The sequence below is a fragment of the Melanotaenia boesemani genome, chromosome 6 (genome assembly GCF_017639745.1).
Source record: "Melanotaenia boesemani isolate fMelBoe1 chromosome 6, fMelBoe1.pri, whole genome shotgun sequence".
In the NCBI taxonomy this organism is placed as follows: Eukaryota; Metazoa; Chordata; class Actinopteri; order Atheriniformes; family Melanotaeniidae; genus Melanotaenia; species Melanotaenia boesemani.
Window position 1 is genome coordinate 10,588,445 of NC_055687.1, and position 22,866 is coordinate 10,611,310.

Here is a 22,866-nt window from a genome sequence, read left to right on the forward strand (position 1 = left end):
ATTATTATATCTTATATTATTGGTTTCGAATGATAAAATAAATAAATGGTAACAAAATGTGTCTTTGCAACAAGCTTCAGATACCAAAGCTGGTTCTTCGCTAAACTGTTTTATGTGAAAACATCATCCCTTGAGTTTGGTGCCTTTTTTTTTTCTTAACCCTTGAATGATTTGTGGGTACATTTTAAGCAGCTTAACAAAGGAAAAAAAAACATCCCTAAAATATTATCAGGTGCACTGAGAATAAGATAAAAAAAAAAAAACAGCCAATGCCAAAAAAGAACGTTGAAAGACCTTTAGGATGCTGGGAGATTTACTGAGGAAAACCACTTAATGAGAAATGAAGAGAGGCTCATCCATGTAGCACAATACTGTAATTATATAAGAAATAAGTTAATGGACATTTTAAAATAAATTAAATGTTTTAATTATGCTTTGTAATAATTTATTTACCAATTTTTATTCATTTCTTTCTTCTTTATACATGTTTTATGCATCTTCTGACTCTTCATGTAGTTGTTTTTACTTCCTTATTTATATTAACATATTTTTTCTGGTGTTTATTTCTTTTTATATTTGTTGTTGGTGGGGGGCAGAACTCCCAACATCTGTTGAGGGTCACTGTATACGAAAGCTTTGCTGTGAGGTAGGAAGTACAAAAAAAACAAACAAAAAAAAACAATTACCACAAAATAAATATGACACTTATGCAATGACAATGCAAACTTTTAATACACTTCAAATGGGTACAAACCTAATTCACATACACACGTTGCTCTAAAACAAAACCTGAGACCTAAAGCAACAAATACAACAAAGTCCATAACACAACATAACATGTTGCAAAAGGAACAGTTTTCAGGGAAAATATCAGACTGGAAAACCTTCATGTCCATGTGCTTCTCCAGTTCATCCACTTATAAAAACAGGACAGCACCTGAAGGCTGCGGTCATCTTCATCAGATGCTTAATATCTCACATGTAAGAATTTATCATTTTAACATTTCTTCATATTTAACAATAGAGACTTTGACATCAGCCAGAATATGTTCTCAATGCAGTAACTATATTGAATACTGTTGTCTTTTGAACCATGCTGCTGTTTTAATCACACACCCCAAACAGTTCAAAGTTCCCATGATTCAGTTTTTTCCTCTGGAAGTTTACGTTTGTCAGTAAAACTGCTACCTGTTGAAGCACACCAATGAACAATAAAAGACAGATGATACAAAACCGAAAGATATTCACAAACACCAATGTCTCTGCAGATTAAAGGAAAAACCTCTGACATCCTTACTTATACTGTATGAACTAAACAGTATAATGAATACAGTTACACGCTGACATGACAGATTTCACACGGTGAACATTCCTGCACATCTTTTACATGACGAGTTTAAATCTTTGGCATTTTCAGAAATTAAACATTCAGCCTGATTTCTATGATGAAAAAAAATCTTGTAAGGCATTGAAAGGTAATATAACATCATTCTGGATGAAAAATACGATTCTCTGTTTAAAAAAAAAACAAACGATGATGATGCTTCCATCACCTGACGTCCAAAACACTACAACTGAAAACACTGATGAGAAAATGAACCTGTAGCGTTAAGATTCAGGTCATGTGTTGCACTCTCAGGAAGGTACTGTTGCTTTGGTAACACAACCAATAACTTTGCAGGTAACATGGGAATTTTGGTTTATTTAAGTGCTCTTCCCCCCCCCCCCCCAACTATGTAATTGACTTTTTTTGTGGTCTCTTCTCTATGCCGAGTTCTTTCCAAAGAAAGATGTGTGATGCCTTAAGAATGTATATTGTCCTGTTTCCACATGACAGCTAGTGTAAGATCCTGTTTTTTTTTTCCCAAAAGGGGGAAAACACAGCTGAACAGAGTCCACACTAGACTTTCAATAAAGAAAAATAAAAATGTTAAACTTTAAGTTAAATTAATGCATGTGATGTTAATTATACCAGCATAGACAATACATGCATGTTTTTTTTTTTTTCTTTTATCATTTTTTAGCATCTCCTGCCCCCATGTGGTGGTGGAGGGGAAATCATCTAATATCTGCAATATGATGCAAGTCAAACAGCCACTTTAACAGAAGCAGGTCAGATTAAATTTACCAAGTTATCAAATAGAAGGTGATAGGAAGTAGGTGCATTCGGGTGACTGGAGCTGACTTTTTGTTTGATGGGGACAGCTGGTGATGAAAGAGGTGGACTGTAAAAAGACTCCAGTCAACTTGGCCATAGCTGAGTAAAAGGAGTGAGCTTGTAACAGTGGGCCAACTTGCACCAAGTAAAGCTTTAAATCCATTCTTTTTTTTTTAAGAATATTGGCAAATCACTTTGACTGGAAGTTAAAAAGGAAGTCAATACAAACAATAAAAATATTAAGCTTAGACATTACTTTTTCTAATCATACTGCAGTAACTTTATATGTTTATATATAAATGCCTTTTAATTCTTTGTATTTGTTGCTTGTGAGCAGAGTATCAGCAATTTTGTTGTATTATTTGCCAATATAAATACAACAAGGATGCAGAGATTACTTCCATTTTTTCTAATACAAGGCTAAAAAAATATGAGGCTACTTAACTTGTTGAGGTAACTTGTTCATGTTACCTCTTCAAAAGAAAGAAATCCCCACAAAACCCAACAAAACAGACAAAACAAGCACATAAAACTAGCTTATTTAAGTACTTAAAATATGTATGAACACTAATATAGATAATCTTCTAAATCTCTCCGGTAAGTTTTACTATACAAAACAAAATATACATCTAATAAAAAATACACTCCAGGCTGGTCATCTTTAGGAATATACTAAAATAAAATTTTAAAAATACAATCAAACCAAAATATAAAGCTGAGGTCAGCAATCACAGCAAAGGAAACAAGTGAATCAGGCAAAGGATGGGAAGAGGAGGAGCAAGCAGGAGGAAAGGGTTCAGTCATCATCACTGTCGCTGCCTGACTCACTGAGCTGAAGATCATTTCCTTTAAGAACCAGAAAAAAAAACAAACACTGGTAAGTAAATAGATTTTATGTTGCTTATGTTGTAAACTTAACATAATACCATTAATGCTGTTTCCACAGAGATGTTTGAAAAAGGATAAAAAAAGCAGCACCACAGATGCCTCAGTTCAGCCCCTTGGTCATATAAAGTCTAACACTGAGATACTCACGGAGCGTGTTCATGAGCTGGTTGTTGCCCTGCTGTCGGTCAGTTCCTCCGTTGGCCATGGGATGGCGGCTGGGAGAGGTCTGGCTGAGCGGTCGGGGAGCATCACGCTCTCCATCGCTGCTGCTGCTGTCATCACCACTTCCGGAGGCGTCATCCGAGTCGGAGGAGCTGCTGCTGCCGCTGCTGCTCATCTGCTCTATCATCTCCACCTCTGCTCGCAGTTCTGTCAACAGCAGTAGGAAGTCAGAGTGGTTAATGTTTTCTTAATATTCCTTTCTCCTTATCAATGATCCTGGTGGGAAAATACACCATACACTACCAGTCAAACGTTTGGACACATTAGAGAGTGTGTCCAAAATTTTGACTGGTACTCTACATCCAATACGGTTAAGTTAATTTAACAGTCTTTTATTTAGCACGACAGTGCTACAGTGCAGTTTTATGTCAGCACTGTGTTTCTAGCCTTGTCTATTATCTGGTATACAAAGTTTCCTCACCTCTCTTGATGTCATCAAGCTGTGGTTCTGGGGAGGGGTTGTCCTTAGATGGTGAAGGGGAGGTTTTGATCCCAGCTCCTGGTTTGGTTGGGGCCCGAAACTGAGAGCTGGGCTGAGTGGAACGAACTGACTGTTGTTCAATTCGAGCCTGGATCTTACTGCTGCCCTCCGCCCTGTAAACATACACATACAGCAGGCGAACCTTGTATTATTTCTTTTTGCCTGTGGAAACTCCTCCTGGACTGCATGCTTTCACATAAAATATTAATTCAACAGAAACTCAGAGTCACAATCACATATCTCACAAAGTGTTTTCATGGTACAAAGTATTGACCCTCACCTTGTTTTCTTGACCTGGATGCTGCTGCTAAGCTTCTCCAGTACGAATTCCCCTGTGTCGTGGTTTATGATGAGCACACAGTCTTTCTGATATGGCCGCTTGTTTCCTTTGAATACTGTCATTGGAGGTGTGGAACCCTGAAAGAAAATGAAGAGTATGAATAGCTAGTTTTAACTAAACCTTACACGCTGACATAGCACTTAACTAACTTATCGTTACCACACATTCTTTTTTGTCTTTGTTTTTACTGAGGGAAGAGTGTTGTTAATTCAGGTCAGATAAGGCTGTTCAAGTGTGTGTGTGTTACATGTGTAACCAGGAAATGGTAAATAAAAAACAATTTTCTGCTCTTTGTTCTTTACACAAGAGGAATACTGCCGAGACTTACAGGAATGTGAGGTAGTGTTATGGTAACTTCATCTCCTTTCCCAACTTGTAGCTCTCCCTCGCAGCTTGTGTCAATAGATGCTGGCTTAAAGTCATCTGAAAAGGAGGGACATGATTTATCAGTCAGCTACTTGCAAATTTTGTAGATGACTGTAGCAAAATCCACATGTAATTGTGTATTTTAGATTGAAGTTTGAAGTTTATTTGAACATAATGACAAATAAAAACAAAAAATTAAAATTAAAAATATAAAAATGAACTGATTAAGTTGCATGTTTCAGTTAAAAATGTTTAGACTCTCCAAAAAGCTTTGAGTCTGTATGTTTTTGACACTAATTTAGTCAGATTTTATATTTCAGCAAACCTATATAAATATGCCCGTGATATCTATTGGTTTTAAAAATGTTTTCATCTGTGTCTCCCTTAAACTAGATAGATAGATAGATAGATAGATAGATAGATAGATAGATAGATAGATAGACTAACATTATGTTAAAACTGTGAAATACATATTCTATGCAAATTACTGAGTGTCTTTATCCAGTTAAATGGCTATGTTGTATAAGGCACAGCCTACTCGTTTACGTAATCTAACTCATCCCCCACAGCAGCTTATTTAGCACTATGTTTCGCTGGCAAAGTTTTGTAAATACACAAGGCAATCTATCAAACTCACATCTGATGGTGTGAAAGGAAGATTTTGGCCTTTTCTCAAAGCTTTCTCCAAGCTTCAAAACATGCTCCTCTTTATCCAACAGTGGATTTGTACTCCCGTTCATGGTATCGTTTCTCTCAATTTATTTAAATTCACATTTAATTAAAAAAATATGTTAAAAGACCGAGTTAAATCTGACAGCCACAGGAAGCCAACAGAAACAATCGAACTATAAGATAAAGTTAGCTTGCAGAGGCTAACCTTTAGCAAAACATCCCTTACGTCACTACTTCCCCGTTTTTCCGCTTTGGGTCCGACAGTCAAATAGCACCGGAAGCACACCACTGGTTGTAATCAGGCGGCTCTATCCTTGTTATAAAAATAAAACACAAATTTGGGAGTTATAAAAAAAAGCATATGTATAGCGTTTAAATTTCTTATTTAAGATACCGTGTTCTTTAATTTCGGTGGGTAATTGACGGAAAGAGTATAACTTCTTCAGGCAAGGAATCAAATTGTAAACGTTACACGTAAGAATTTTCCTGACGGACAAGATGGACGGTAAATGAGTAAAAATCTAGTCAAACATACATATTAGAAAAAACAAAATAAAATAAAAAACAGAACCATATTGTTGCTTAGTAAGTAAACTTGTGATAACATGTTTTAAAATTTGCTGTTATACACTATCGATTCTGAACTGTGAAGGCTTATTTTAAGAAGCATGGCACTATCGACAAATAGTACGTGTTGTATTGATGTTAAACAAACTGAAATAGTGGAATCCAATGAAAGAATTGTTCCATGCATCCCGGGTCAGACGAAGACCGCTATTGCTGGAGATTTAACCCAAGAGGAGCTAGACAGACTGAACAACGAGAAGACTCTGGTGTCCGACTTCAAACAGATGAAGTTGGAAAAAGAAGCTCAGAAAAACTGGGACTTGTTTTATAAAAGAAACACGACGAATTTCTTCAAGGACAGGCACTGGACCACGAGAGAATTTGAGGAGCTCAAAGCATGCCGAGAGGTGATCATACAGCGTTTATATGTTGAACTAACTCTAATTGAGACTTGATAGGACATATTGACTGTGGCATGCAAATGATCCATTGGTCAGCTCTGTACTTGTAATCCCACCTTTCACCCAGCACTGTGATTTTCTAACTGATTAAAGCTATAGGAATAAATAAGCATCCAGTTCCAAAGGATACTCAACTTGCTCCTTTCCTATAATATTTCAAAGTGAAATTTCTTATCAAGCATTATTTTAAGCTAAAACAAAACGTGAATAGAGTGATGAGAAGTGGTTGTCTTTGTTTAAATCTGTAATTGCCCTTGTTTGCAGTTTGAGTCCCAAAAGTTGGTGCTGCTGGAGGCTGGCTGCGGAGTGGGAAACTGCATCTTTCCCCTGCTGGAAGATGATCTCAACATCTTTGTTTATGCATGTGACTTCTCGCCTCGAGCTGTTGAATTTGTTAAAGTAAGATGTTTGTCAGTTTTTTTTTTTTTTTAATTACCTTCATACATCAAAAGAATGCTTTATTCTAGGACAGTCATTTAGTCCGAGTGAGGAACAACATCCAAACTTTAGTATACAAAGAAATCTTTGTTGTAAGCATCAAGAACTAAAGTATTTGAAGGACGACATATACATGAAATTGGTGTACAAGTGCAAAGCATGTGTAATTGAGCCTCGTATAGTGTACGGACAGGTGATTTTCCTCTTCATGATTAAGCTGAAATATCTGGGTCCATGGGGTTGTAAATGACAATGTCTTAATAAAATTAAAACATAAGACCACTAGAAAAACTGTTAATGGAAAATCAAAGCACTTAACCATGTAAATAATGAAATTTTATATTCTTTTGTTTGATAGCAAAACCCCCTTTATTGCCCTGAACGTTGCTGTGCCTTCCAGTGTGATTTAACCAAAGATAATCTGATGGAAAATGTGCCAAAGGGCAGCGTGGATGTTATCACACTCATTTTTGTCCTGTCAGCCATCCATCCTGACAAGATGAAGCTGGCTTTGAAGAACATCATTAAGGTGAGAGCAGTGGGAAAAACTATTTCAGAGAATCAAAGTGTATTTAGTCTCTTCCATCGTGCTACCAGGAAAATATTGATTGAAAGTGGTAATTTACAAATTATTGTGTTTATATATATATATATATATATATATATATATATATAATACTAAAATAATTTACTGTGACTTGCGTGTGGCTTTAAGGTGCTGAAGCCTGGAGGCATCGTCCTTTTCAGGGACTATGGTCTGCATGATCACGCCATGCTCCGGTTTAAATCTGGCAGCAAGCTGGGAGACAACTTCTATGTTCGGCAGGATGGAACACGCTCCTACTTCTTCTCAAAAGGTTAGTAAATTTAGGAATGTTCTTTTTTATGTTTGTTGAAATCAATTACATTTATATATTTTACAGCATTATCTTTGACTGTGTTCCAGTCGCCCCAGTGTATACTCTTAACTGTGGTAACAAGTGTCATAGGTGTCATAGAATAACATATCAATTTTTACTTTTTTAACAGGCTATTTAATCTTTATTTTATTTCTTTATTTTACAATGTCACCATGAGACTAAGGTCAACCTAAACTTTGAAAAACACATTAAAGGAATCACAAAGTCAGCCTACTATCACCTTAATAATATAACAAGTGTAAAAGATCTGATGTTTCAGCAGGACCTGGAAAAAGTCATCCATGCTTTTAGTCGGCTTGATTATTGTAAGTGTTTTTACAGGTTCTACCTAAAAAATCAATTAGACACCTCCAGCTTATTCAGAACTCTGCTGCTCGAGTCCTCACTAAGACCAAGAAAGTGGACCACATCAGTCCAGCTCTGAGGTCTTTACGCTGGCTGCCTGTTGATCAGAGAATAGACTTTAAAGTTCTGCTGCTGGTCTATAAAGCTCTGAATGGTTTAGGACCAAAATACATCAGTGTCCTCTTGATCCACTACCAGAACCCTCAGGTCATCTGAATCCAGTTTCTTATCAGTTCCCAGAGTCCGAACCAGACATGGAGAAGCTGCATTCAGCTTCTATGCTCCACATGTCTTGAACAAACTCCCAAAAAGCCTCAGATCAGCTGAAACACTTAATTTAATCCAGGTTAAAGACCCACCTGTTCTCTGCTGCATTTCACTAGTTTTTATTTAGAAGTCCAAATCTACATCTGGTTCTTTTAAGCTTGAATTTTATAACTTGATCATGTCTCAGATGCTGTTTTTATCTAATGTTCGTTCTTCTTCCATTATCTTTAGTTTTTATTGTAATTTAGGCTTCTCTTTTTCCATTTTAATGTCTTTGTAAAGCAGTTTAAATTACCCTGTTGTTGATTTGTACTATACAAATAAACTTGCCTTGCCTTTAAAGTATAAAAATGATTACATTCTCAATATTATTTAATCAGTGATTAAATCAAAATGGGGAAGTATACAGAAGCATAAATGAAACAGCATCATGATTTACTTCTGCATTGTGGCTCAGTGGGGAAATCTCTTGTGTTGCTTCATATGTAATATCCTTTTTTTGACACACCGCAAGACACCTTAATCTTCATTACTCATATTTTCTTACTTTTAAGTCTCAGCCTTTTTAACTCCTTTCAGAGTTCTTGGCTAAGCTTTTTGAGGACGCAGGCTTCCAGTCTGTTGCCAACGACTACGTCCTGAGAGAGACGGTCAACAAGAAGGAAGGGCTTTGTGTTCCACGAGTGTTTCTACAGAGCAAGTTCATCAAGCCACAGGAGCCACAAACCTCCTGATGTCACTTCAGACAAATCTCCAAAGTTGTGAACAAAGATTTTTACAAAAACAAAAAGAAAGTTAAAAAAGATCAGAAGTGGACTTATGGTTTCTGCTTTTCTAAGTTTGATTAGCAGGTGGTGCCAATCTGAAAAAATTATTTTTGACCTATTTGACCTCTATTAATCTTTAAACAACATTTGGTAAACAGGTGTTTTAACTTTTGCACAGCAAAGATTTTATGATTTACTGTCTTATTTTCACCTAATTATTCTTTGGAATAAATATGAAACAGTTTTATGTCATTCCACAGTTTGATTGTGGTCCAGATTTTCTACGTATTTCTTATTCCATCATTAAATGCATCCTGGCATTTTGGAATAAATGGACAGTTGACTTCTTTTCATTTGTTTTTTTTTTACGTTGTTTACAATATAAAAAGTAACACAGAAACTAGTTATAATAATAGTAATAATTTTCTTGTTGGCATTACTCAAGTTGAACAGAAGAGTGCACTGATTTCATACTTATTGTTGAGAGCAGCTAAAATGTGGCTTTCAGCTCAGACTGAAGGTTTGTAAGAGATTTAATTCCACTCAGCAAAAAAAAAAAAAGTAGATTGACTTGAATTAAAGTTATTACATTGCATTTCCTATGCAAGTCCTATGAAACTCAGTTTAGACATTTCATCTGTTCCATCTTGACTTTGCAGACTCATCTCTGATCAGGCTCAAATCAACTCAACATTGTCCAAAGACCGAGTTGCAGTTTATTTGCACTCAGTTTAAAGCAGTTTGAAAGTCCTGAACAATGATGCAGAGCAGAGTGTAAAGTGTGGTATCCCCTTTCAGACAGACTGTAACATCAAACATGACTTTAAAACAGGTCACAGTAATCGATGCACTGTTTCCTTTCCTGTGGTTTGGCTTGCACATGCTCCACGACCATAAGCAAAGCAAAGCTATCTGGATGCTCACGTGTAGTCACGTCTGCATGTCTCTTTGTGATGGATATTGAAGCATTATAATTATCAATGCATGTTTGTTGTATGAAATCAAAACAGTCCAAATAAATGACCAATTATTCTGTCTTTACTTTCTGGGAATCAACAGAAATTATTGTGATTTGAAAAGTCAAATTTTATAGCTTCATATTTTGTTAGTCAGTATGAACCTTAAGTTGGTTTCAGCTGCCGTTATGCTTATAGACGTGGCTCTGTGTTTAAGGTCCTACTGCCTTAAAGAAAAGGGTAGAAGTGAAACTACATGTGGGCGAAGTGCTGCAGAAAAGTTGCTAGCCTGATACTAATTTTAGCCACGTCGTCGCTGCTTTTTACACCTTGCAATAATCACACCTCTGATCAGTAACAGGAAAAGTAGCACATGCTTGAAGGTTTTGTTTTGTCCACTGAGTCTTTATTGTTCACGTTTCTTCTGCTTCAGTCAGATTGAGTTTTTTAACTACTCCTGCTTTAGACATTGGTACAAGCCTCAGTTTAAAACAGCTGTGTCAACAGTTTAGTTGCAAATAAAAATTGTATGTCCAACATTCATGTTATTAACGGTAAATGGATTACTCATATTTAGTATATGTTAACCACTTTAAACGCTTTTACACTACATGTCACATTCATACGTCACTTCTAATGTTATTAGACTGATGGACACATTGGGACTCAAAGTGGGGTTCATTGTCTTGCCCAAGGACAGCTTATCATTTCACAGTCCCTCCAGTCATTGTGTGCAGAGCCATACTCTTTTAAATGGATTTAATCCTGTGCGGAACTAGATTACATTTAGTAAAAACAAAAGAAAAGTCTAAATCTGAGATTGTTTTATGAATAAAGATGGAGACAGGTATATCTGTTTGCCTAATTCAGAAAATGACACATGATGCCGAGCATTGTTTTCTTTTACTTAAATCACACATGAAAAAATTCAATCTTTACACACAAATTTAACCTACATAAGTACACATCCAACATAATGCAGTAAGAACCTGTTAAGAAAACTTTAAGACAGAATTATTAAAACATGACTTTATTTTAAACAAGACATGAATTGTTACAATTGCTAATTCCTGTAATTAGCAGAAACACATTTAAAATTTATTGACTAGATTTGTATGTAATAAGCTTTGCTTAAAGCATGTGGACAGACTCGTACTGTGAATCTAGTTTGTAGAACAACTTAAGTGGTCACAATGAGTGATGCAATATGTATATTAAAAAGAATGTTTCTATGGATGAGTCATTTTATTTACTCAAGTCACTAACAAAACAAGGATGATTATTTTCTCAAAATGTTGCTGGAAAACTGAGGAGCGTGGTTTTTGTCATCCTCTGTGAACAGAGCCAACTGATAACTGATTACTCTGCAAGACATCATAAACAGAACAAAGCAAAACATCAGTGTGTGTCTAAATTACATATTTTTCTTCATCTGAACACAGTTTGATTTTAAAAAGTGTTTAAGCCAAAGGTCATGATATAAAACATGAGAAAAGCATATTTATTTAAAATAACAAGTGTCATTACTCTTCTATAACAGTACCTTTAACTTTGACTGTGATGAAATGTCCCATTGCTTTCTCTCCAGTCTCACATTCAGCCTTACACTGAAATAGACCATTGTCCTCTGGTACAACGTTCAGTATCTTTGTCACAACCTGTCGGTGTCTCATGCTTTTAGACGAGGCTGTCTCATTCACCGTGGTGAAGTACTTCCTGGGATTTGTCAGCTCAGTGCTGTCTTCAGTGATGTTATGCCATACAACATGAACTCCACGACACTTATAAAAATCATACTCTGCTTTGCAAGATAGCAGGACCGATGAGCCTGGAGAAGGAGTGAAGGTCTGCTGAGGGTAAAAAACTTCCAGAGAACCTAAAATATAAAGAAAAAAAACATGAAAAATTTAATTAGTCATTGGGCAGTTTGCACCTTGTTTTACTCTTAATATCTTTTAATGTACTCTGAACATCTTAGAGGAAGCGTGTGTGATTTTAGTGATACTAAATTTATGTTCTGGCCAAGAGCTACATGAGACGATCAATGCCAATGCGTTTCTGTCAGTTAAACACACATCAGCCAACAAATAATCACTGTAACTGGGAAGAAAAGGAGCAAAACTGGAATATATTCACTTCTGTCCAAAGAAGGCTAAATCTGTAACTCTGAAGGTTACTAATTAACAGCATTACCTGAGCAGAAATATCACGAGAAGGTTCTCCTGATAATTTCAAGCTGGACTTCTTTTTATTGCAGACGTTCCTTTCTGCCTTTTTCTAAATGTTTCTGCTAACATAGAACTTCTCCCTACAAATGAGCATCTGTAAAGCACAAGCTCTAAACTACACCTCCTCCTGGAAAGCCATAAAACCTTACTAATACTCTCTTTTTATTCTTATGCAGAATTTCATATTCACATCACACTTTAAAGGAAGATTTACTGCGAAGTGAAATGACTGCAGCTACACAAAGAGAAGTTCTGCTGCTTTTCCTTGTGGGCACACCTGCATGAGCTGTATGGAAAGCTGCTTGGAAGTAGAAGCTCTTAAGAAAATTTGCAGCTACCCTTGCTGCAAACAGATTTTCACACCAAGGCCTGTCCTGGTAAAAAGTACCGGCTTTGCAGAATAAATGGAAGCGCTAAAGAAAATAAGACTTTAAGCTTCTTCAGTGAATCATTATTATGACAAATCTGGAGATGTAGCCTGTGATTCCTGTTCTGGTCCCATCTTTGATGCTTTGTGTCCTACTGCGAGCTCTACCTCCAGCGTCGTTTTAAATCCCAAACTGCAAGTGGGGACAGGAGCAGTTTTAACACTGTCAATCTTTTAGAATCAAGAACTATTATAGATTTCACAGTTTCAGGGATATTTTTGCTGCACTTTTAATGAGTTAAAAAAAAAGAAAAGTCAGGTTAAAGATAAGAAAATATTCGCCCTGTTGATGAGCATCCATGTTTTCAAAGAAAAAAAGGTGTATAATTACAACTGGTGGTGCAGCTCACATTTTTTTTGTAACAAATAAGTAAAATGATGAAGAATAAGCCTATTTTTAAAAAAATGTATAAAAGCATGCATATGCACCATCTTTAAAGATTTAGGTATACAGTATCATCTAAACATTGTCAGCAATTCCAGAAATTATTGTATGCATAGTAAGAAGTAAAATAAATAAATAAATAACACTCGTGAATAACCATCCATTTTTAATCATATTATTTTTGGCACATCTAAATGGTACCATTAATCTTGAACAATACACAGGGGCAATCTGCTTCCCTCCAGACAACATCTTTACTGGGAAAGACTTTGCTTATTTCTGCAAAACTATATTAATCCTCTTTCTGCATATTACAGCAGTACGACTCTGTAGTCAAAGAGCCTGGGTGTCTAACTTATCTGCTGGTATACCTGACACCCACTGAAAAGATTATAAAATGGAAAATACAACAAAGGAAACCCAGAACTGTTGAACTGCTTTATTCCTGAATAAAGAATGAAAAATATTTCCCCTTCAAAACTACAATAACTTTCCAGTTTCCAATTCATGGTTTCCGCACGTGTTTAATGTTCAGCTGCACATGTAGGGCCTTTGTGTTTTAATGTAGAGGACGAAATTTACATAACAGGCTTTTCGCACGAAGAGAACCTGAAAACCATGAAATAATCATTACACAGTGTTGTTAAAGTAATGGTTTAAATCATTTAAAAATATTTGCATTTTGTTAAGAAAGTTTAACAGGCTGCTTACTGTGATGCCAACAGGAATGGATGTTTGCCCTAGTTTCTGTTCTCTGCTGCTTCACATTTTTTTAATACTATTTTTTCTTTCTCTTTTTTTGTTATCTTTAAAGGTACCTTTAGTGTATGATTAAAATCAAGAGGAATATTTAAACATATTTTAGTATTTGATCAAATGAAACAATTTTCAATTTCTCCACATATGCTCCAAATCTTTAAACAAGTAACATAAACAATACTTTTCATTCTGATCCTTCTCTCACTTCAGCAGGACTCCTACAAACATCTGGATTTAGATTTTACAGAATAAAAAATATCAGACATAGAGCTGAAGTATCCCTTATGTAGAAAACCATTTTGTATTAAGAAACTAAAGTGTGAAGAAGCACAAATCGCTGGTTTGCCAACCTGTCTCCTGAGCAGACGAAACACATAAGATCATCAACAGCATTCCTGTAAGTCCAGTAAGAAAAGCCATAATGCGCACGGAGGACCACAGCACAAGTTAAGAAATGATGCCTCTTACAGATTTCACGTTAACCCAAATGCATGAAAGCCACCAGCTACTTAAGTCTGTTGACATGTGGGTGGAGAATGCTGCATGTCTTTGACCACAGGAGCGTTAGCTCAATCTTATGATCTTCTGTTTCTGGCGTTGTAATGTGTTGTAAGGTCACAGTCATCTTTCCTGAATTACATTTACTGCATTTCTTCAGTTTGTAATTAGAGCACAAATAACAGCACCACATCACTGGTATATTACATATTGATATATATAACCTTATTGTCTGTTCCATATTAAAAAGAGACATCTTTAATATGGCTTCGTCTTTGATATCTGCTTTATTACAACTTTATTACAAGGTGAAAGGGCAAGGGGATTATTTTTTCTTTTGAAGTACATTTTAAGGTTTGAAGATACAAATGCCACAAAAGAGGTAAGATTTAGCTTCAGAAATAGCTCGGTATGAGAAGCATGATTCATTAGCATTGCATTATGCTTTGTTAATAACATGAAATGCTCTAAAATGTCTGATAATATCCAACAAATGTTTGTGGTTTTATTTGTTTCATTTGTTTTATTTGTTTCATTTGTTTTATTTGTAGTTTTCTACCTCAACACTGACATCTTTCATGTTTGCAAGAAATAAATGGTTATTTAGTCAAGTTGGAAGTGACTGATTATGTTTTGTGGATCAGATGACATGCAAAATATAAATGCAGGCCAAGTTTATTTACTTAAAAAATGTATAAGACAAAAAGTCAAATTCAAACATACCTTGGAGAGAGCTTATGTGCTATAACAAAATAAAACAACAAGAATGACCAAATACTTGGTGACAAACTCATCCAGCTGACCAAATTAGCAGAGTGATTAGCTTATCAGCCTGGTAGCGTTCTGTCTGCTGAATGGAGAACATGTTACACAAACACAACACATCCTCCACTTCCATCACTAATGACTGTTCTTCAAGTTATCATCTTAACTAATGTGAAGAACCACATCTGTCATAACTTGATCTAAAATATTACTGTCTTGATATGCAAAAAAAAAAAAAAAAAAAAAAAGAGAGAGAGAGAGAGAGAGCTCTAACAAATCTTCCAATCAAGACCAATGGATAGGTTTTGTTTATACACTTAATACAACCAGTATGGGCATACTCCAAACTTTGGACTCTGCACTTAGCAGGAGAGAAACATAACTCATCAACATTTCAAACCCCACTTTAAAAGAGGCAGGGGGATTACACTTAGTCATTTCAGCCATGTGAAAAAGGGCTTGACATCAAGGTACAACTAGTTTTTCACTTCTTAGTTACATTCAGTTAAACAACAAAACCATTAACCATTATGTAGTTAGGGCTCGATATCAAAGCTAAGTAGGTTTGATATCTTTGGCAGGACCACCTAAAACACAGTAGTTGGCTGGTGGTAGACAGGGTTTATACTCTGCCTATAACCACTGGGCACCAGACCCCCTGCAACCCTGCACTGGAATGAATAGATTTGAAACTGGGTGAATGTGTAGATTTGGTGTTAGTAAGCAATGTCACTACAGCCACCTCTTCCGGACACCAAATGAATTTATCTTCACACCTCAATAACAGACACAGGCAATACAGCACAGCACAGCCTTTTGTAAGACAACACACTGCCTTTATCAGCTTCTTAGATTTACTCTTTTACAAACTAGAAATGAGTATATTAACATGCAGACATGAAAATCATTCAGAGGAGATAGATTATTAATAGAAGTGGTATTTTTATTTAATTCATGTTCATTCTTTTTACACTTTTGTTATGTTTATAAGCAGATTAAATGCAAGCTCATAGGGTACAATCGGACAACAATCTTCCTACCTTAAATTATGTAGACTAGTTTCCTTTTTTCCCCTAGCCATGTGATCATACTGCTGCTATGATTTCTCTTTTTTTTCTTCCACATTCTGTCACATTGAGCACCATTCATGCCTTTTGCTGACTGTTTTCCTCTTTAGTTTTTTGTATTTTTATGGATAATTTTGGGCAAACTGTAATATAATAGACAATAAGGTTTAACCACTTAAGTATCATTGATTTGTTTATCAATGATACTGACTTCTGTTTTATTTTTAAAATAATCACGGAATAAAACACTCCTACCAAGCTTGAGTAAGAAGATTCCATTCTGTTCTCTATTATAATAAAGTTATGTTAACCTTCTCCTGTCTGTGAGGTCCTTGCATGACAACAGGACATCATGTCCTAACAGAAGGATGGCAGCATGATGTAGTATGTGGATTTTATTTTTTTTTTAAGAATTCTAAGGACATATATATTCTTAATATCTCCTATTGCATGGATCAGAACTGACTACCCCAGTTATCAAACAAAAATTAAATGAAATTCAGTGTATGATTAAATAATAAAATCGACCTCAACAACAGCTAACAATAGTGCTGTTCGCTTCTGTATATTTATGTATTTCCTGTTAAAAATAGGGAAATTTTTCGATGAGTTCCAAATCAGTCATCAACTTTTTTTTAAAACTTTTTTCCAGGAAATGATAGTCTAATATATCTTTAGCATAATTACAACACAACTTCTAACTAGTGATATTAGGACAATTGTGAAAGACAAAAAACAGTTACACATCAAAATGGATTTTATAGCATCTTTAGGAATATTAGTGTTTGGCTGTATAAAAAAACAAAGTCAGAATGAAGCGTATCTGATATCTTATCAATTTGCTACATGTTGGGTAGTTAATGAGAAAAAAGAGAGACCTCAATAGACAAGCTTTTGGAGTTCAAGTCTTCTCTGAGGAATGAATCATTTCCCATAATTTTGTTTACATAATCAAATTGATATTTAAATACGAATTTTATTTATATATCACTTTTAAAAAATGGATGTCACAAAGCATCCTAGTTAGATGAAAAAGGCACATTTAATAACTTACCCTGAGCATGTACTTCATAATGCCTAATCTTAACTGTCTTGTTTTTTTCTCAAACCAAATTTTAATCAAGTGGACTATAAATGTGATATGAACAATAACAGCACAACAACAAGTGGAAGTGCAAAGAAACTGCAACGCTATGACAAAAGAAAACATTTCAAAGTTAAAAGTTAATTTAAAGCAACAGCAAATGAGTGAAAAAATTGTTCGTTTAGGTCATTAGTTGACAGGATGGGGCTCAAGCTTAAAGTGTTGCAATGGTCAGTATGACCATTTAAAAAAAGTACAACGCTGTGATTCTTTGTAGAGTATTTTTTTCTTGTTTTTGTGAGACAGTGTTACAATACTGCTAATGATATAAACTGAACTAAACTTAACTAAACTGCTGATGTTATTGAAAACAGATTTATGAAAAAGAAATGATTAAATCACTTTACAACATTTTATGGCTACACATCCAATGAGTGCTCTAACATTTTGCTGAAACTCTCATGCGATGACTTTGTGGTTGGAGTTTAGAGGAAAAGTCAATGGTTACAAAATTCCATGAGAAGAATTGTCAAGAAAATAATAAAACTTGTTAAAAAAATAAATAAATAAATAAAAATAAAAATGATTAATTCTAACTGGTAACTCCTGGATTTACATTTTAAAAGAGAAATTTAACAAATAAAACGTAATGCATAAAAAATACATTAAATTTTCCGTCAGAAGATAAATTAAATACTTTTCATTTCAATTAAACATTCTGGGCGTGATCTATTGTGTGGGTGTAAGTTATTTTGGTTGATGACTCAAACATCATTGCGCTGCTTCATCAGTTAATATAAATAGGGAATGATGAAGTCACTCTTCCTCATTAACACCAGAAAGACAACTTTAAGAATACAACTTAGCCATACTTTCCTAACTGTTATCAAGACTGTCAGGGGAGGAAGAATGGAGACCAGGGACTATGCCAACTTACCAGTTGATGGAGTGAGCAGGGAAAGGAAGCCGCAGAGATATAAGTGTTCATCAGGTGAGAATAACTATTTGTGCTTATTTCTGTTTTTCTTCAGTGCCAGCTACTCAGCTACTCAAAGTCCTACATCCATCCATCAATTTTCTGCCACTTACTGCTACTTTTATTATTATTATTATTATTATTATTATTATTATTATTATTATTATTATTATTATCCATCCATTTTTTGCCGCTTATCTGGAGTCGGGTCGCGGGGGCAGCTGCCTAAGCAGGGAAACCCAGACTTCCCTCTCCTATTTGGTGCATAAGCACAAACAACAGTCAGGACCCATCCCCCCCACCCGAAGGTGGAGGGAGGCCACCCTTTCGTCCACCGGGGTAAACCCCAACGTACAGGCACCAAGTTGGGGGGCAATGAGCGTGCCCACAGCTGCTCGGCGCCTCTCACAGGGAGCAACTCCAGAATGGAAGAGGGTCTAGCCCCTCTCAAAGACAGTGGTTCCAGAGCCCAAGCCGTGCGTTGAGGTGAGTCCAACTATATCTAGCCGGAACTGCTCAACCTCGCGCACCAACTCAGGCTCCTTCCCCGCCAGAGAGGTGACATTCCACATCCCTAGAGCTAGCTTTTGCAGCTGAGGATCAGACCGTCAGGGTCTCCGCCTCTGGCAGCCGTCCAGCTCACACTGCACCCGACCCCTATGGCCCCTCCTGCAGGTGGTGAGCCCATGGGAGGAAAGGCCCATGTCCCCCTTTTGGGCTGAGCCCGACCGGGCCCCATGGGCAAAGGCCTGGCCACCAGGCGCTCGCCTTCATGCCCCACCTCCAGGCCTGGCTCCCGAGGGGGGCCCCGGTGACCCACGTCCGGGCAAGGAAAACCCTGGTCCTTGCTTTCTCATCATCATAGGGGTCATACATTATATAAAAGTCATACATTATATTATATGTGCCGTCGTCTGACATGAACATAAAAGCTTTTCGTAGTTTACAACAGTAGCTTAAAGTGAAATTGTGACTGATGCAGCACCTTAACATTCAGTGGTTATTAAAATTATTTTTTGTATGCAGATTAAATTACAATACACCTGTATGACAAGGAGGCAAGAGGATAGATATGAGGACTAATTAATCAGAAGCTCACAAAAAATCAATATTAAACAGCTGAAAATATAGCAAATATATACAATAATAGTTTTCCTAATGATATAAAAGTTTTCCATGAATGGTGTGTGTTTTCCTTACAGGAGGATTCAACATCTTTATGCTGGTTGGAGTCAGCTTTGGTCTGCTGTGTGTCATTCAGACAGCTCTTAACATTTTCCTTTACAAAGAAGTTGGTGAGCATCAGCGCACACATTTTACATCAGCAAGGCTGCACGGGAGGGGGGCATGGTGCTAACCATCATGCAGCCTAAATACTAACTAGTTTTTTTTTTTATTTTTATTTAAATTAACTGTGTAATTATATGTATTCTCAGTGTAGCTTTCTTCACACGGCCCAAAAACATACGTTAGTTTGCCATTCTGCAGGGTTCTAAGCACGAATCACTACTAGTCCTCATGGTTCTTTAGCCTTGTAATGGGACAGATAATCTATCCCCGTCTGCACCTCGTCTTCTGCCTGGATAATAATATATGGTTATGAGTTCATACTTGAGTATCACACTAGATAATAGGGCTGATCATCCTCTCATCATAATCTTGGGAAAAAATGCAAATACAAAATGTGCATTTTCTTAAATTATTGTGTCTCAGATTCATTTGAAGAGAAACTAAAAATATCTCCATTCTTTTCTAGTTTGGATTCCCAACAAGTCGAATGTCTCAACTTGTAATGTCACCTCTCATACTACTGATGGCATCAGTGCCCTGATGTTAGAGAGAGATCAGCTGATTCAAGAGAAAGAACATCATCTTAAAGAGATAGAGCATCTAAATTTTGATAAAAATCAACTTAAGCAAGATAAAGACAAATTTTTTCAAGAGATAAGTCGACTTATTCGAGGGAAAAGTCTACTGGAGAAAGATAAACAAAACCTGGTTCAAGAGAAAAAACGACTTATTCAAGAAAAACTCTGGCTGAATCGAGAAAATGATGAAGTGATTCAAGAGAAAGATAAACTTCTTCAAGAGAACAACCAGGTAAATCAAGATAAAAGTAAACTGGTTCAAAAGAAAAACCGACTGAATTTAAAAATCTTTCAGCTGTATATGAAAAACACAGTCTTGGAGACGACCAACAACAACCTGAATGAGAAGATCAGGCAGCTTCAGAGTTATCAATTTATAGGTGAGTCCATTTCTCAATAAAACGCTTACTTAAAGGTTTTGTGTCCAGCACTTTGTTTCATACGGAAGCCAAGAGTGCCCGTTATCGGCTCTTATTCTATTTTTAATCATATTCTAGAGGTGTGAGAAACAAAGTTTGTTTTCCCGAGACAAGGAGATGATTGAGGTGGGCTCAAAAGTGAGTGTGTGACACATGGTTTTAATGATCCAAACAGACCCCATGACAGCTGATGGGAGGGGCTACAGTCATGGTGTGGGTGCATAATTATGTGAATGAGTCCTGGGTAAAGTTGAGATGTTGGGAACGAAGAAGCTTTCATTTCCATCTCTCTAATCCCTCCCCTCGAGATAATGACATAAATGACCCTGTTATCACAAGAAAATGGTGACAAAAAACCATGCAAGCCTGGCCACTCTCAGCTTCCGTAGTTTCAGCTCTTGTTATGTTAAATTAGTTTACAAATAAAGTTAAGCTGAGTTGAATTTTTAATTTTAGGGAGTAAAATGACCAGACCAAACACCGTTCATGTCACTACTGAATATACATCATTAATCTTCTTCCCTTCAGGATTACCATGTCCTCCATTTATGAAGTGCTGCTTCTAAAAACGGTGGACAAAAGCAATCTGCTTTTCAAAATTATTCGGTAAGACCTTTTCAATGTTTTATTTAGATAAACAAAGAATACACTAATAAATAAGAGGATGGGGCCATTGAAGAGCACTGATGTATGTAAAACTATGGGGCAAGTCTGGTACATGGTAAAACTGAAATCACATGTTGCTTTTTACATGTCTGATGGACATGATTTGGGAATTGTTTCATACCTTTCAGGTTACTATAAAACAAATCTAGCTCTTTGATGTCAGAGTGGTCCATCTTTTCCATGTCTCTAACTTTCCTGTGGCACTAGACAAAGCTGGCCACTGAAGCTGGAAACACGTGTGATGACCATGACCAACACAATTACACACACAAGTGCAGTCGAGCCAAAGGGCAGAAAAAATGATGCATTGTTGTGATTAAAATAAGTTTCCATTTGTGTGTTTTTATAAGACATGAAATGTAGACACAGAAATCACAAACTCAAAGTTTGCTGTTGGTAATAATGCCACTGGACCAGTGGATAATTAAAATGACTGAGAATATTTTAATGGTAAAAACTTTTTTTCTTTTCCATTGTTGCTGTTTGTCTTGTTGCAGTGACATGATGAAGCTGCTATGATACCCACACTGTGAGGAGGAGCTGATATACCACCTTCATCAAAACAGAATAACCTTATTACTTTTTTGTAAAGTATTAATACAAGCCTCTCTATTTTCTTTTCTTTCATTCCCTTGTAATCTGATCATTTACACAATTACTATTTATATTTCTTACTACTTTTACTGTACTGGATTGATTATTTAAAGTTTCACTGTGCTTTTCCTTTGGACAGTAAACTAATATTATTATATCTAAAAAGTGTGTTTCATGCTGAATTTGGTTTTGCTGTTGTTGTTTTGTTTGGCATTCAAGAATGGACATTTATCCTAAGATTTTACCACAACAAAAAACATATAAGCTACAGGCTCTGCATGTTAACATTTGTGACTGTTTGAAAAGGTTGTCTGGTGAATGGCTCTTCTCTTTTCACAAAACAATCAAAGACAAGACTATTGGCCAAAACACACAGCGCCGCTGGATCAGTTGAAAACCAGACACCAGCTTATCAGCACAAACCCTTTGTTCGGAAGGCTGATGACTTGATTACACCAGGACCCCTTGCAGCCATTGTGTAGACCACACATTTAAAAATGTTCTTGACAGACATGAAGTATTCCACAGTCCAACGTAAGGCCATCTGCCTGATGACTGAATCTTGGCTAAAATTGTATCAAACTAATGTAATTATCCCAAACAGAGCAAGATCTCTAAAACAGAATGGCTGAAAAAGAAAAGAGTCAAAGTGTTTAAATGGTCCAAAGTCCAAACTTCATTAAAATGCTGTGAATGACAATAAATGGTACAGAAGAGTGGGCCAAAACTCATCCACAGTGATGTGCAAGCCTGAAACAATCGTACAGAAAACTATTATTACTACTGTATTGCTGCTTGAAATGGTTCTACACACTATTGATTCATATTGTTCAAACACTGCTTCTGCATTTTGGCTTTGGTTTTGTTCAATAAAGAAAAGACATGATGTGATATGTCTTGTGTTGTTCTTTATATTTACCTCATTTTAAAATCTGTTAAAGACCAGATGGTTTTTGTGTTGATGTGTAAAACCTTTATCATGACTGAATATACAAACTAAACCGAAAGAATTCAAAAGTATAAAATTAGAATACTTGAGATGAGTAACAAAACACCCCCAAAAAACAGGATATAACATCATGGGGGAAATATACAAGTAGGACACGGCAGTGTAGAGTATTTAAACTTACGTGTTTGTTGATGTGACTGTATTTGGTAACACTTTTATTTTAGAGCTGTTAATTGACAAGTTCAGACAACTGTAAATGTGTTTTCATTCAAAGTATTAGTTATGACTATGAAGAATAAAACAAATGTGTTAGATTCTGTTATGTTTGAAAAT

The 22,866-nt window shown here is 36.1% G+C and overlaps 4 protein-coding genes across 4 annotated transcripts; 2 read left to right on the top strand and 2 right to left on the bottom strand.

Moving 5' to 3' along the window:
- Nucleotides 1-710: 710 nt before the first annotated feature.
- Nucleotides 711-5,342, bottom strand: eaf1 (ELL associated factor 1). The gene is made up of 6 exons (XM_041988244.1): nt 5,093-5,342; nt 4,418-4,512; nt 4,030-4,166; nt 3,690-3,862; nt 3,194-3,415; nt 711-3,004 (listed from the first exon to the last, which is right to left on the bottom strand). The coding sequence occupies exons 1-6, from the start codon at nt 5,193-5,195 to the stop codon at nt 2,955-2,957; spliced, it is 780 nt and encodes a 259-aa protein (XP_041844178.1). The 5' UTR covers nt 5,196-5,342; the 3' UTR covers nt 711-2,954.
- A 38-nt stretch (nt 5,343-5,380) lies between these two features.
- mettl6 (methyltransferase 6, methylcytidine) lies at nt 5,381-9,933 on the top strand. Its single transcript, XM_041988243.1, has 5 exons — nt 5,381-6,101; nt 6,420-6,554; nt 6,952-7,122; nt 7,309-7,450; nt 8,705-9,933. The coding sequence occupies exons 1-5, from the start codon at nt 5,796-5,798 to the stop codon at nt 8,857-8,859; spliced, it is 909 nt and encodes a 302-aa protein (XP_041844177.1). The 5' UTR covers nt 5,381-5,795; the 3' UTR covers nt 8,860-9,933.
- A 765-nt stretch (nt 9,934-10,698) lies between these two features.
- Nucleotides 10,699-14,144, bottom strand: zgc:174945 (uncharacterized protein LOC793867 homolog). Its single transcript, XM_041988245.1, has 3 exons — nt 13,998-14,144; nt 11,392-11,724; nt 10,699-11,212 (listed from the first exon to the last, which is right to left on the bottom strand). The coding sequence occupies exons 1-3, from the start codon at nt 14,065-14,067 to the stop codon at nt 11,208-11,210; spliced, it is 408 nt and encodes a 135-aa protein (XP_041844179.1). The 5' UTR covers nt 14,068-14,144; the 3' UTR covers nt 10,699-11,207.
- A 3,822-nt stretch (nt 14,145-17,966) lies between these two features.
- On the top strand, nt 17,967-21,563 carry LOC121642441. The gene is made up of 6 exons (XM_041989188.1): nt 17,967-18,052; nt 19,240-19,332; nt 19,794-20,137; nt 20,201-20,285; nt 20,853-20,930; nt 21,488-21,563. The coding sequence occupies exons 1-5, from the start codon at nt 17,971-17,973 to the stop codon at nt 20,888-20,890; spliced, it is 642 nt and encodes a 213-aa protein (XP_041845122.1). The 5' UTR covers nt 17,967-17,970; the 3' UTR covers nt 20,891-20,930; nt 21,488-21,563.
- The last annotated feature ends 1,303 nt before the right edge of the window (nt 21,564-22,866 follow it).